A 14,369-nucleotide genomic window follows, 5' to 3' on the forward strand; every position below is an offset into this window, starting at 1 on the left:
GGGAAAAAGGAAACATGTACAGGCATACAACAGTTAGAATTAAAGTTGACATCTTATGAGAAAAAATCTAGGACAGAAGACAATAAAAGTGTTCAAAGAAAAAATCTTTCAACCCAGAATTCTGTATCCAGCAAAAGTATCTTTCAGAAATTAGAGTGAAAGAAAGACATTTTCAGACCAAAAAAAAAGCTGAGGAAATTTGTGAAGCAAAAGCTGACGAATTTGCCAAAGGAAGTTTTTCAGGCTAGGAGAAAATGATCCCACATGGAAACTTGGATCTGTAAGAGGGAATGAAGAGCACTGGCATATGGGTTAATATAAAAGCCTATTTTTTCTTTTCTAAATGCCTTTAAAAGACACTTGATTGTAAAGCAAAAGACATATTTGGAGATTTATAATATACAGTCAATTCTCATTATTTGCAGTACTTATGTTCCATAAAGTTGCTGCAAACATTGAATTAGTGAATACTAAACTGTTGCTTCTAGAGGAAATACAGATTTAGGTTCCTGTGAGGCTCTGGTCACAACTTTTTCGTCAACTGGGTAATACATATCCTTGTTTTATGTGTGTTTCTGTTTAAAGATACCTTATTTAATACATATTATTGATTCATTAACATTGAACTCACAGCCAACAGCACTATAACTCATGCCTGAACAAATCTTATCTAACACTAATTTTCTCCATTAGGCACATCACGGTCTTCTTGTGCATAAGAACACTACACAGCATTTCAGCAGTATATTTGGGGGCCATTTTAAATGGCAAAAGCACCAACAAAAAGCACAGAAATGCAAAGAACATGGCAGTAAATAGACAAAGTAGATGAATTTGCAAATACAAAATTTGCAAATAATGAGGATCACCTATATGTAGAAGTAAAATATGTGACAACAATGGCACAGCAATTGTTAAAAGGGCAGGGAGGGTAAATGGAATGATATTATCTTAAAGTTCTTTTAATTTTGGTGAAATGTAATATTAGTTTAGGTTAGACTATGATAAGTTAGGGATGCATATTGTAATATCTGGAACAATTACTAACAAAATAAGAGGAAGTAGCTAAAAAAAACATAAAAAATAAGATGGCATACTAAAAATGACTCAGTTAGCCTGAAAAAGACAAGAAAGAAGGAACAAAAAAACAGAGAAGGCAAATAGAAACTAAATAGTAACATGGTTTGAATGCAGCCATGTGGATTAAATCTAAATGGAATAACACTCCAATTAAAAGAAAGAGATTGTCAGATGGATTTTTAAAAAACCCAAATATATACTGTTTTGAAGAGATACACTTTAATATAAAATCACAGATATGTTGAAAGTAAAAGTCTAAAAAAAGATATTTTATGTGAACCCTAACCAAGACAAAGGTGATGCAGTTATATTAATATCAGGTAAAGTAGACTTTAAGGTTAAAAGTAATTTAATAGATAAAGACATTTCATGGTAATGGAAGGATCAATTCAATAGGAAGAAATCATCCTAATATGTATACACCTAATAACATAGCTTCAAAATATATAAAGCAAAAGTTGCCAGAACTGAAGGAGAGCTTAACCACCTTTACCTAATTACATATGTATTTACAGAACACTGCATTCAACTAGGTAATACACCTTTTTTCAAAGTGCACATATAACATTAATCAAAATGAACCATATTGGACCATAAAGTAATTGTCAACAAATTTCAAAGGATTGAAATCATGTAGTGTAGTCTTTGATGACTTGGAATTACATTAAAACTCAATGACAGCCTAAAACTAATACAATGTTATAAATCTATTATATCTCAATTAAAAAAACTTCAATGACAGAAAAATAACTAAAATGCTCAAAACATTTGCAGATTAAGTTGCAAACTTCTATATAACTTAAGGGTCAAAGAAAATATTACAATAGAAATTTAAACATATTTTGAATGATGATAAAATACAACTTGTGGGCTGCAGCTAAAGCAGTGCTGAGAGGGAAATTTATAGCTTTAAGTGCATAGTTTAGAAAAGAAGAAAAGTTGAAAATCAACGATTAAAATTTCCAACTTAAGAAGCCAGAGAAAGAACAGCAACTTAAACCCAAGGAAAGTAGAAGGAAGGAAATAATAAAAATAGGATCAGAAAACAGAGAATAATAAACAGACACACAGGAGATAAAATCAATAAAGCCATAAGTTGGTTCTTTGGAAAAATTAATTAAATGGATAAATTCCTAGCCATGCTGATCAAGAAAAGAGAAAGAGAAGGAAAAAAACAATGGAAAACCAGGAATAAAAACTGTAATCACTACAGATCCTACAGAAATTAAAAGGACACAATGAAGATATTATGAACAAGTTTATGCCAATAAATTTGAAAATTTAGATAAAATAAATTCCTTGAAAAATAAAATGTACCCAGACTGACACAAGATGAATAGAAAATCTTATTAGTCCTACTAAAATATCTACTAAAGAAGTTGAATCTATAATTAAAAACCTTCCCACAGAATAAACTCAGGTGGCTTCACTGATGAATTATTGCAAACATTTAAGAAAGAAATAATAACGGTATTACAAAATCTTTCTGGAGAGTAGAAAAAGAAACATTTCCCAAATTATTTTATGAACGTTAGATAACTTTGAGATCAAAACCTGACAATATTATAAGAAAAACAAGGCCCTCGTGAACAAATGCACAAACCCAGTATAAAATGTTAGCAAATAGAGTCCAGGGGCATATCAAAATGACAAAGCATCATGATTAAATGGGATTTATTCCAGAATGCAAAGTTAGTTTAACATTCAAAAGTTAATAATTGAAATTCATTATATTAACGTAATGAAGAAGGACAACCATAAATAATCACGTCAAGTTCCTGTTACCCTTGGCAGCATTTTAGAAATATTGACCCATATAAAATATGTGTGAAGTATCTCCTGAAAAAGGAAAGGAGCACACTGAAAATCAATATGACACATTTTATAGATTTTTATTCTTGTGGTGTACAAATTGTTTTTTGTTAAGTCACTTTTTATGTTTGGGTCTGTGTGGTGTGAGAGTATCCTACAACTATTTTAAACAAAGTGAACCCAATACTCCTCTTTTTTTCCAGAGTATATCTTATATTTGGCTAGTTTTATAGTAAGTAATGTCCATTTGCATAAGTATTATTATCCCCATTCTAAAGATAAGCTTCTCTGATAGAAGCTTTAGGAGAGCGACGATCTGTTTTGTTCATTCATATATCCCAAGCACTAAGTGTCTGTCACACAGTAGGTGCTCAGTAAACGTTGGATGACTATGCTGAATGTTGAATGAATCAACTCAGATTTAGTGACTTATCCAAGCTAGGATTATTCTAGCTCCTCTCTCTTCCCTCACCTTCCGTTTTGCCTCTTAAATATCTTTCCAAAGCATCTTTCTCTTCATCCCAATGCTGTGTTCTTAGTTCATACTGCTGTCGTGTCTCGCTTGTAACAGCTGTCTCTGCCTTTGGCCCTTGTTCCAGTCTGTTCCCCACACTGTAGCCTAGTCATCTTTCTAAAGTGCAGATCAGATTATGCTCTTCCTTTGCTTCATTTTTAGGGACTGCCTTAGAGGTAAAGCTCACATGGGCTGCATTGTGCTCACCTCTTTCCAGCCTTATCTCTTACTCATTTCTGTTTCTCCAAGGCTTGTCCTACCATTCATGAGCTACTTGAAGCTCCCTGATCTTGAGCCTCCTTTTCTCCACTCCCTTCCCTTCCTTTCTACTTCCTTTTTACCTGATTAATTCCAACTCATCCCTCAAGACCTAGTTCTAAGCCTTTCCTGATCCCCTCCACCCATGCAGTCTAGGTTAGGTGTCCCTCTTGTGTGTTTTCTTGGTGGTATCCTGTGTATACCTCTACTGTAGTGCCTATTGAACTAGATCTACTACTGTAGTACCTATTGTCTTCTTGTGAGCTCCTTGAGGACAGAGAATTGTGTCTGGTTTGCCTTTGGATCCACTGTGTCTGACATACAACATCATCATCATAGCTGATTTTTATTAAAAGGTTGCTGTGGGCAGGCACTGTTCTAAACACTTTGCAAGTTTATAACTCATCTAATCCTCAGGTCAACCTTATGAGGCAGGTTCTATTATTATCTCCACTTTACCATTGAGAAATGAGAGCTTAAAAGAAACCTACCCACGGTTACTCAACAGGGAGGAGATAGAGCCAGAATTAAAACTCAGTTCCCATACTCTAACCATTATGTAATAGTGCTCGAGCAGCATTTGCTGACTGGATGAATCCAAGACTTAAATACCAGTCTCTTGGCCTCAAGTCCTGTGCGTGCTCTTTCACATCACATACATTCCTCAGATACATTAACTCCTTCACCACTCTCAGTCCCTCAAGTCACATATTCTTAGCTAGATGGTAGAAACTATTAGTTGTACTTTCCCCTTATTTCTTTAGTCTGCCAGTTCCAAATATGGCCCAGTTCTTCTGTATATAGAAGTTATACTTGGTCTGTTCTTGTATGTTATTTCAAGTGGTCCTCATCATAAAACTATTTTTTGCAGAATTGGGGCACTTACTGAAAGAGAGGAAGATGACAATTCTGCTGAAGAAGATGAAGACGACGACGATGACGAAGAAAGTGAGGAAAGTGAAGAAAGTGGTGAGGAGGAAGAAGAGACAGAAGAGGAAGAGGAAGAGAAACAGGAAAATGAATCCCACGGACAGGCGACAAGTAAAGAATACATTGCTATTGGAGATTTTACTGCTCAGCAAGTTGGAGATCTTACATTTAAAGTAGGTAGAAACAAGACTGGAACCTAACCTAAGGGTAAATTTTCATTCCTAACAGAATAAGAAATCTCTGCTTGTGTACCTGTATTACATATTCCTGACATTAAGTTTTTTCAGACTCAATGTGTTTAAATAAAGTCAGTCATAATTATGATTTACAGGCAGTAGTCATGTGAAATTCTGTTATCAAAGTTACCTGGTAGTAAAATGGTAAAAGAATAAATGCTTCTCTGTTTTTGAAAATAGTTTTAATGCTGATAATTCCTAACTTAGGGGTAAAGTTTAATTAAAAAATTTTTACTTTGTTATGTTTTAAGAAAGGGGAAATTCTCCTTATAATTGAAGAAAAACCTGATGGTTGGTGGATAGCTAAGAATGCCAAAGGAAACACAGGTCTCATTCCCAGAACCTACTTGGAGGTTAGTCTTTGTCGTTTTCCTTTGCTTTTTCTCCTTCAAAACTTTTTTCATTTTTAATAAAACATTAATCTATATTCTTTGATCAATTGACTAGTGAATGACTGGAAATATAGAATTTGCTTTAATTTTAGAGAGAGTCAGGGCATGAGAAAAATACTATGTGTTGTGTCCTGGGGACCTGTGAAGGACTCGTGTGCAGGCAAGCCCTTGTACGTTATCTCACAATGAAGATGATTTGTGGATTAATGCTGATCACAAAAATTAATAGGCATTTATTGTTTGTTGTAAAACATAACCACAATGAACTTTGTGTTAACTTCTACAAATATATGATCCCTTACTAAGATGTGAACATACTATAGATGCATGTTTGTAGCCTATTTTTTTCATTTTTTGTAATATAGCATGGCCATTTTCTGTGCTAGTCTAGATATCTGTCTGGATCAGTGCTGTCCAGTTGAAATATAGTACAAACCACAAATGTAATTTTAAATTTTCTAGTAACCACACTGACATGTCTTTTTTTTCTTTTAAAACATTTGTAACATTTACATTTATTTATTTTTTATATTTGAATCACTTTTATTTTTTATTTATTTTTTTTAAATTTTTTGTTTATTGCAGTAACATTGGTTTATAACATTGTAAAAATTTCAGGTGTACATCATTGTACTTCTATTTCTGCATGGACTACATCATGTTCACCACCAAAATACTAATTACAACCCATCACCACACACATGTACCGAATTATCCCTTTCACCCTCCTCCCTCCCCCCTTCCCCTCTGGTAACCACCAATCCAATCTCTGTCCCTATGTGTTTGTTTATTGTTGTTATTATCTACTACTTAATGAAGGAAATCATACGGTATTTGACCTTCTCCCTCTGACTTATTTCACTTTGCATTATACCCTCAATGTCCATCCATGTTGTCACAAATGGCTGGATTTCATCGTTTCTTATGGCTGAGTAGTATTCCATTGTGTATATATACCACATCTTCTTTATCCATTCGTCCCTTGATGGGCACTTAGGTTGCTTCCAAGTCTTGGCTATTGTGAATAATGCTGCAATGAACACAGGGGTGCATGTACCTTTGCAAATTGGTGTTTTCAAGTTCTTTGGATAAATACCCAACAGTGGAATAGCTGGATCATATGGTAGTTCTATCCTTGATTTTTTGAGGAATCTCCATACTGTTTTCCATAGTGGCTGCACCAGTTTGTACTCCCACCAGCAGTGTATGAGAGTTCCCTTTTCTCCACATCCTCTCCAACACATGTTGTTTCCTGTCTTGTTAATTATAGCCATTCTGACGGGCGTGAGGTGATATCTCATTGTAGTTTTGATTTGCATTTCCCTGATAGTTAGTGATTTTGAACATCTTTTCATGTGTCTGTTGGTCATCTGTATATCTTCTTTGGAGAAGTGTCTGTTGAGGTCTTTTGCCCATTTTTTAATTGGGTTGGTAGTTTTTTTGTTGTTGAGATGCATGAGTTCTTTATATATTTTGGAGATTAAGCCCTTATCAGATGTATGGTTTGCAAATATCTTCTCCCAATTGTTAGGTTGTCTTTTCGTTTTGTTGATGGTTTCCTTTGCTGTGCAGAAGCTTTTTAGTTTGATGTAGTCCCATTTGTTTATTTTTTCTATTGTTTCTCTTGCCCGGTCAGATGTGGTGTTTGAAAAGATGTTGCTAAGACCGATGTGGAAGAGCGTACTGCCTATGTTTTCTTCTAGAAGTTTCATAGTTTCAGGTCTTACATTCAAGTCTTTAATCCATTTGGAGTTAATTTTTGTGTATGGTGTAAGGTAAGGGTCTACTTTCATTTTTTTGCATGTGGCTATCCAGTTTTCCCAACACCATTTGTTGAAGAGACTCTGTTTTCCCCATTGTATCTTCTTGGCTCCTTTGTCAAAGATTAGCTGTCCATAGATGTGTGGGTTTATTTCTGGGCTTTCGATTCTATTCCATTGATCTGTGTGTCTGTTTTTGTGCCAGTACCACGCTGTTTTGGTTACTATAGCTTTGTAGTATATTTTGAAATCAGGGAGTGTGATACCTCTAGCTTTGTTCTTTTTCCTCAGGATTCCTTTAGCTATTTGGGGTCTTTTGTTGTTCAATATAAATTTTAGGATTCTTTGTTCTATTTCTGTGAAAAATGTTGTTGGAACTTTGATTGAAATATAATACAAACCACAAATGTAATTTTAAATTTTCTAGTAACCACACTGACATGTCTTTTTTTTCTGACACCACTTCTAACACCATGTGGTTTTTCTCTGACACCAAATGCATGGTGTTTTTCCACACCAGTTCTCTGAAACCAACCAAGTTCCAACAATTCAATTCAATTCTGACACTAACCCCTGGAGTTAGTGCAGACCCCACAAATTAATGGCTCAGTCTCGCAAGACTGCCCTACTTCAGATGCCAGTCACAAGTCCCATGGGCCACCCTGTACTTCTGAGTGACAGGCTATAAATTCAGAGGTACCCGCACCCCTCCTCAGGTTTGATAATTTGCTAGAGAGACTCACAGAACTCAGGAAGACACCTTACTTGTGTTTACCAATTTATTATAAAAGATACAATCCAGGAACAGCCAAATGGAAGAGGTGCATAGGGCAAGGTATTGGGAGATGGAGGGAATGAAAGCTGGATCTTCCATTGGTGATTGGGTTCAACCTCCAGCTCCTTTCCCCTCCCTGAAGATGAGCAGGGAGGTGCACTGAAAGTTCCAACCCTCTAATCACCTGATTGGTTCCTCTGGCAACCAGCACCCTCCCCCTCCAATCCCCATCACCTCATGAGCATAAACTCAAGTGTGGTTGAAAGGGGCTCTTTATGAATAGTGAAAGACACTCCTGTCACTCAGGAAATTCTGAGAGGTATAGGAACTCTTGCCAAGAACTGGGAATAAAGACCAGCGGTACATTTTTCATTATACCATGCGCATTTAAAAAAAGTAAAAAGAAACACATGACATTATTTTTGACAATATATTTTGTGTTATCCAATAGATCAAAAATATTATCATTTCAATATATAATCAATGTTAAAAAATACTTTCTTTTTTTCATACTAAGTTTTCAAATTCCAGTGTGTATTTTACACTTAAAATAGCATATCTCAGTTTGGACTAGTCACATTTTAAGAGCCAGTAGCCACACGTGACAAGTGGCTGCTGTATTTCACAGTTCAGGTCCAGATCATCTTTTTCAGTGGTAGCATAGTATTCCAATTTTCATGTAGATGGACATTTAGGTTGTCTTCAACCTGTAATAACTATAGATTGTTGCAAAGATGCTATGATTAGCTTCCACTATGCGTTACAAAGATCCCCAAAATAGTGGCTTAAATAAGGTGGGAGCATATTTCTGTGGTGCATGGAAGAAGTGTGGAGGTAGACAGTCAAAGGACGGTAAGACCCCATCTAATATTTTACTCTGTAGTCAGCATGAGGCAGCTCTTCCTAGGGTCATCTCTTTAAGTTGGCTGCTAGATCTTTTAACACTTCCAAGCAGCAAGAGAGGAAAGGAACAAGAGGTCAAAAGGCATGAGCTGCTATCTTTTTAAGGTTTCCTGGAAGTTACACAAAAACTTCCAATTATATCTCCTTGACCAGAAGTTAGTTTCCTGACAGCACCTAGCTGGCAGGAGGGCTTGGAAAATATGTTCTTTTAGCTGGCTCCCTGCTAAAATCAGGGGTTCTGTTAGAAAAGAAGAGGTGGAGGTTAGGTGGTAGACAGCCAGTGCCCTGTGTGGTGATCGGTCTGCATAGACATCTGTGTAGACTTGTCTGATTGTTCCCGTAGATAAATTCCTAGATGCTCATTGCTAGTTCAAAGGGTTTACACCTTTATATTTGGATTTAATTTTCCATTTTGCCTTCTGGAAAAGTTAATGTCTATCTATCCTCCCATCCCCAGCATCTGCGAGTACTTGTATCCCCAGACATTTGCCAGTAATGGCTGTCATCAATCTTTTTGCCAATGTGATAGGCAAAAAAAGGCTCATTATTGTCTTTATTTGCATTCATTGTACGACTAATGAGGTTGAGCATCATATCATATGCTCTGTGACCATTTCTATTTCTTCTTTGTAAATTGCCTTTTCCATTCTTTTGACCATTTTTCAAAGGAATTTTTAAAAATCTTATTGATTTATAAGAGTTTTTATAATATTTTAATAATAAGGATATTAACTCTTAGAAACTTGTGACAGATATTTTCTTTGTTGACTTTCAGCCATGTTTATTTTTATGTAGCTAAGTCTGTCAATGTTTCCATTTAGAATTTTTGGTTTTGGTATCATAATTGGAAAGGGCTTCCCTATCTCAAGATTCTTTTCTTTTTTTTTTTCACTAGGCAATTTTTTTTTTTTTTTGTAAGGAAGATCAGCCCTGAGCTAACATCCGTGCTAATCCTCCTCTTTTTGCTGAGGAAGGCTGGCTCTAAGCTAACATCTATTGCCAATCCTCCTCCTTTTTTTCCCCAAAGCCCCAGTAGATAGTTGTATGTCATAGCTGCACATCCTTCTAGTTGCTGTATGTGGGATGCGACCTCAGCATGGCGGGAAAAGCGGTGCGTCGGTGCGCTCCCGGGATCCGAACCCCGGGCCGCCAGTAGGGGAGCGCGCACACTTAACTGCTAAGCCACTGGGCCGGCCCCAAGATTATTTTCTTCTAACGCTTTTGTAGTTCTTTTATTTCTATCTTTACTTCTTTTTTTTGATTTGGATAAATTGCATCTGGAATTCATTTTGATTAAACTTACTCTCTACCTCTGTCCTTATAATTTTTTCAAATAGTGAAGCTATCAACCATGTGTTGAAATCGTTTTCCCACTGATTTTTGATATATTCGTCATAAACTAATTCCTCTCTACACTTGAGTGTTTCTGAAAGTATTTTTGTTGGTTGATTTTTGCGTTAGGTAAAAAGCAGTTAATATTTCAATATTTTTTCAGCTTTATAATAAGGGAGGCGGCCAAGAATCCAGTGAAGAAGGCAGTGAAGAAGATGCAGCAGGGGGGGATGACACAGCAGAGGGAGCGGAAGTTAAACAAAGGTAAAAAGCCTTCAGGGGATGTCAGAGGAGGTGTAGGAAACTTTTTGTTTATTTTTACTATCATAAATAAAGAATTTCTTGAAATGGAGACAACTTACAGTTTGAGAACAGTACTTTTCGTATTACTCTAGTATTGCTTAAAGATCATTACTGCTTTAATTTTGTGATTATTTTTAGTGCATGATATTATACTATCTTGGTTTCATCTAGAGACTGTTAGGTTTTCAGAACTTACTGACAATGATATACTTTGTTCTTTGATTACTGAAGTTCTCTAACTGAGTGAGTAGGCATGACCTGTCTGTGCACTCACCTTGCTGTTTTGTCTCCCAGAAGCGATTCTCACTGGAGTGCTGTCCAAAAAGCTATCTCAGAGGTTTGTATCTCCTGTCTTGTTAATGATATCTCGTTTTATTACCTAATAGTTCTGAAAGAGTTCAGATTCAAAGCAAGATGGAGACTTTGGAAGATAGCATTGGATCTTAAACAGGGTACAGGGCATGGAATATACAGAGCATAGAACATATATTTCTGGTTTAGTAAGCCTGTGTTCCAAGTAACATTTCTCATTAGGTCTTTTCTATGAGAAGAGTAGATCTGAGGGCTTGGAAAGTGATTCTGCCTGAATTTTCTATCATTTGGGTAAAGACTGATGTTAAATTTCAGTTAATATGAAAAACTCCAAAAAGCTCAAAAAAGTAAGGAATTATCCATAATGCTATCATTTAAAGAATTACCTAACAAAATGAAAATCCACTCCCCCCGTAAGTAATCACCATTAACATTTTAGGCAAGTGTCCTTTCTGATCTTTTACCCTACTTATCACTTACACGGACATGCTCTTGCGTGTGTGTGTGTGCACACATATACGAAAAAGCCATGAATTCTCCAGCGCATTATCAATTGATGATGTTGACTCGTCTTTGTTACATGGAAGTCCATTGTGGACAGGACAGGAGTCGGGACGTTTGATGAGGGATGTCCAGGGAGCAGCTGGTTTGGAGCACAGGGCTCTGCCCACTGGGCACTGCATGGGGCTTAGGTCCTTAGGAGAGGCCAGGATTCAGTGATGGCATCCTCTCAGGAGTTTGGGGTTAAATTGCTGTATGCTTCCACTAAAGTCTGTTCATTTGTGTTTTCCCTTTTTGGATGGTAGTTGCTATAGTGATAAAGAGAAAGTATTGTAGAGACAAGGAAACGTGAATGAAAACGAGCAGATCAATTTTGTTTTTACTGTCTTCAGCAGATAAACACTGTTGACGTGTTAACCACGATGGGAGCTATTCCTGCAGGGTTCAGGCCTTCCACACTCTTCCAGCTTCTGGAGGAAGGTAACAGGTGTCTGTCAGCCACCTACACTTTTAGTTAGGCAGTCAAAGTTTACGTCTAATTTTCTGTCACTGCTGAAACAAGTTGTCTTTTTAGATGTTGAATCCCACATCTCTTTGGCGCTCATCCTTTCCTTCATCTTTCCTGTGACGGTGGAGAAACGATTCCTGATCCCAGCAGAGGTCCATCTGTTTACCTGTGCTCTGGGTTATAGCTCCTTTCCTTTATTTCAAAGACATGACTCTTAATCATTGGTCCTTTCCTGTATCTTCACCCCGCCCCTGCCTTCCCCCCACTGGCTCATTCCCTCATCAGTAGTACTAGCATGCCTAATACCTCCCACCTTTAGGAACTAGCCCCTCCAACCCTATCCCGTTCTAGCCGAGGCCTCCGCTTCTTTGCTTTTCTTCACACCAAGACTTTTCCAAAGAGTTATCTCCATTAGCCGTTGCTGTTTATTATTCATTCCTAGATTTCCCTGTATTTGGAAATGTTTGTATTTAAGCTCATTTTAAAGAGGAATAATGTCGGGGGAAAGCTTTCCTCTACATACCCCGAGTTGGTGTGTTATCTGTGGAAGGGCTGCTTTGAGGTTGCCTCTGCTGGGAACACTCTGCTCAGCCTTCCCTGAATGCCTAGCTGCTTCTCATCCTTTGGGTCTCAGAGTACATTCCACCTTCCTGGAGATGCCTTCCTGAGTAATTCATGTAGGTTCCCCCTACTCCCATCTACTTGAGCACCCTTTATAGGTCTAAGTCAGCTTATAATTATTTTATTTATTCTTTTGTCTACCTATTTTTTTAAATTGTTTCCCCTGCTCAACTGTAAGCTAATGAGGGCAGGGGCCATTTTTCTCTGATTCACATTTGTATTTCCATCTCCTAATACCTGGCACAGTGTAGGAACTCAAAAATGATTTCTTGAATAAATAAATGACTTTGTAATCAGTATTCATTGTGACTAAAGTATGGAAAATGCTTTTGTGTTAAGAAGTGAAATTAATGATTAAAAATTTTTTCTAAAATCTCTAAAAAGCGTTTACAGATTTTCCACATTTTACAAAAATATTTGAATGGATCGTCTTCATCATGGGGCGATTTATTGGCCTGTCTTTAAGATATTTCTTAAAGCTGCTTTAAGAGCAGCTCTTGTGTGCTGCTATCTTTGTGTTTTCTGCTGTTGTTTTTATGCATAAGTCTCTATTGGTACATCTGTCTTAGAAAGCAAGTTCCTAGGGGCCAGCCTGGTGGCGCGAGCGGTTAACTGTGTGCACTCCGCTGCGGCAGCCTGGGGTTCGCCGGTTCGGATCCCGGCCGAGCACCGACGCACTGCTTGGCGGGCGATGCAGCATCCCATATAAAGTAGAGGAAGATGGGCACAGATGTTAGCCCAGGGCCAGTCTTCCTCAGCAAAAAAAAAAGAGGAGGATTAGCAGATGTTAGCACAGGGCTAATCTCACAAAAAAAAAAAAAAAAAGAAAGAAAGCAAGTTCCTAGTAAGCAGCTTGGCATTTTGGATGCCTGTTTTCTAAGTTTGTACTATAACATCATGGATTTTGGATTTGAATTTCATTCCTTTCTTTGTAAGAAAATAAAAGAAACATTATTTTTGCAGGGAATCAATTTCAAGCAAGTTACTTCTTACAACCAGAGCTCACTCCTTCACAGCTGGCCTTCAGAGATCTAATGTGGGATGCTAAAATGGGCACTGTAAGTGTGGTTACTATCAGTAAAATGATAATGTTTCCAGATTTTGTCATGGTTGCAAGTATACAAATAATATCTACATTGATGAATGCGTTATAGAAAACGAAAAAATATTGTTTCTGTATTGTAATTTTGAAACAGTGATAGTTTCATAGCTAAGACAAAGCTTGGGTTTGTTACCTTATCTTGTTTCTCTTCTCCATTGCTATCTTCTCCCATTGTTACGAAAGAAATAATACTAGGTATCTATCTTAACCATTTTTGCCTCAATTTCTTCATTTGTAAAAAGGGAATAATAATAATAATAATAAATAATAATATTAATACTTCCGACATAGGGTTATTGTGAGAATTATATTATATGCGTAAAGGGCTTAGAACAGTGCCTGGCACATGATGATTACTCAGTAAATGTTAGCCGGTATCATTAGTAGTAGTAAATTATTTTAATTAAGTAGGAATGAGGAAGTTGGCAGTACTTTATGATTATAATCTTTTGGGGAACACTTAGAGTCAAGGATTCCTGGTATCCCCAGTATTTGAAGTAGGAAATACTCTTGCTACTTAATTCTACTCTCCTCCTTTTTGGGAGATATAAACCACAGTGGAGCACATCACTCCCCTTCCTATTTACCTTCTGCTTTTCTCCCTTCCTCCCCCAGAGTCTCAAGGGAAGAAGAAGAGGACCCAGTGTGGTCAGGTTTTGTGGCAAGGGGTGGTGCAGAATTTTAGTGTCCTTTTTCCTCTCAACCTAAGGATTGCCTAGAACCTTCTTAGTATTAAGTTTCTTTTATTGCAAGTCAATGAAGATGTTGTATTTGGTCTGTTTGGTGTACTAATTGTACTAATACTTGAATAAATGGCGTTTAATATTATGAACTTGTACCCAGATAACTAAATATTCAGCTCTCATTTCTTAAATTGAAAAGATAACAAGCTGTTAGATACTGTGTTATTTTTTCAATGATATGAGTTATTTAAATGGAAAGGCTTATGACCAGAAAGCAGATGTTAAGAATTGAAGATGTTCTTAAATAGGAAACCAGAATGCCAATTTATTTATTGACATTCTGAACT

General features: G+C 36.8%; 1 protein-coding gene across 3 annotated transcripts in view; it reads left to right on the forward strand.

Moving 5' to 3' along the window:
• The window catches only part of NPHP1 (nephrocystin 1), a 64,718-nt gene that overhangs the window by 12,340 nt on the left and 38,009 nt on the right, over positions 1–14,369 (forward strand). For 2 of the 3 annotated variants that reach the window (XM_004435796.3, XM_087426125.1), the window contains exons 5-10: positions 4,536–4,767; positions 5,082–5,183; positions 10,156–10,256; positions 10,590–10,632; positions 11,501–11,588; positions 13,201–13,295. In XM_004435796.3, coding sequence (XP_004435853.1) covers positions 4,536–4,767; positions 5,082–5,183; positions 10,156–10,256; positions 10,590–10,632; positions 11,501–11,588; positions 13,201–13,295 — 661 coding nt within the window. The remainder of the gene's footprint in view (positions 1–4,535; positions 4,768–5,081; positions 5,184–10,155; positions 10,257–10,589; positions 10,633–11,500; positions 11,589–13,200; positions 13,296–14,369) is intronic. The other variant, XM_014791622.2, reaches the window with a different exon arrangement.

The sequence above is a fragment of the Ceratotherium simum genome, chromosome 40, assembly GCF_057802395.1.
Source record: "Ceratotherium simum simum isolate JZ-2026a chromosome 40, ASM5780239v1, whole genome shotgun sequence".
Classification (NCBI taxonomy): Eukaryota; Metazoa; Chordata; class Mammalia; order Perissodactyla; family Rhinocerotidae; genus Ceratotherium; species Ceratotherium simum.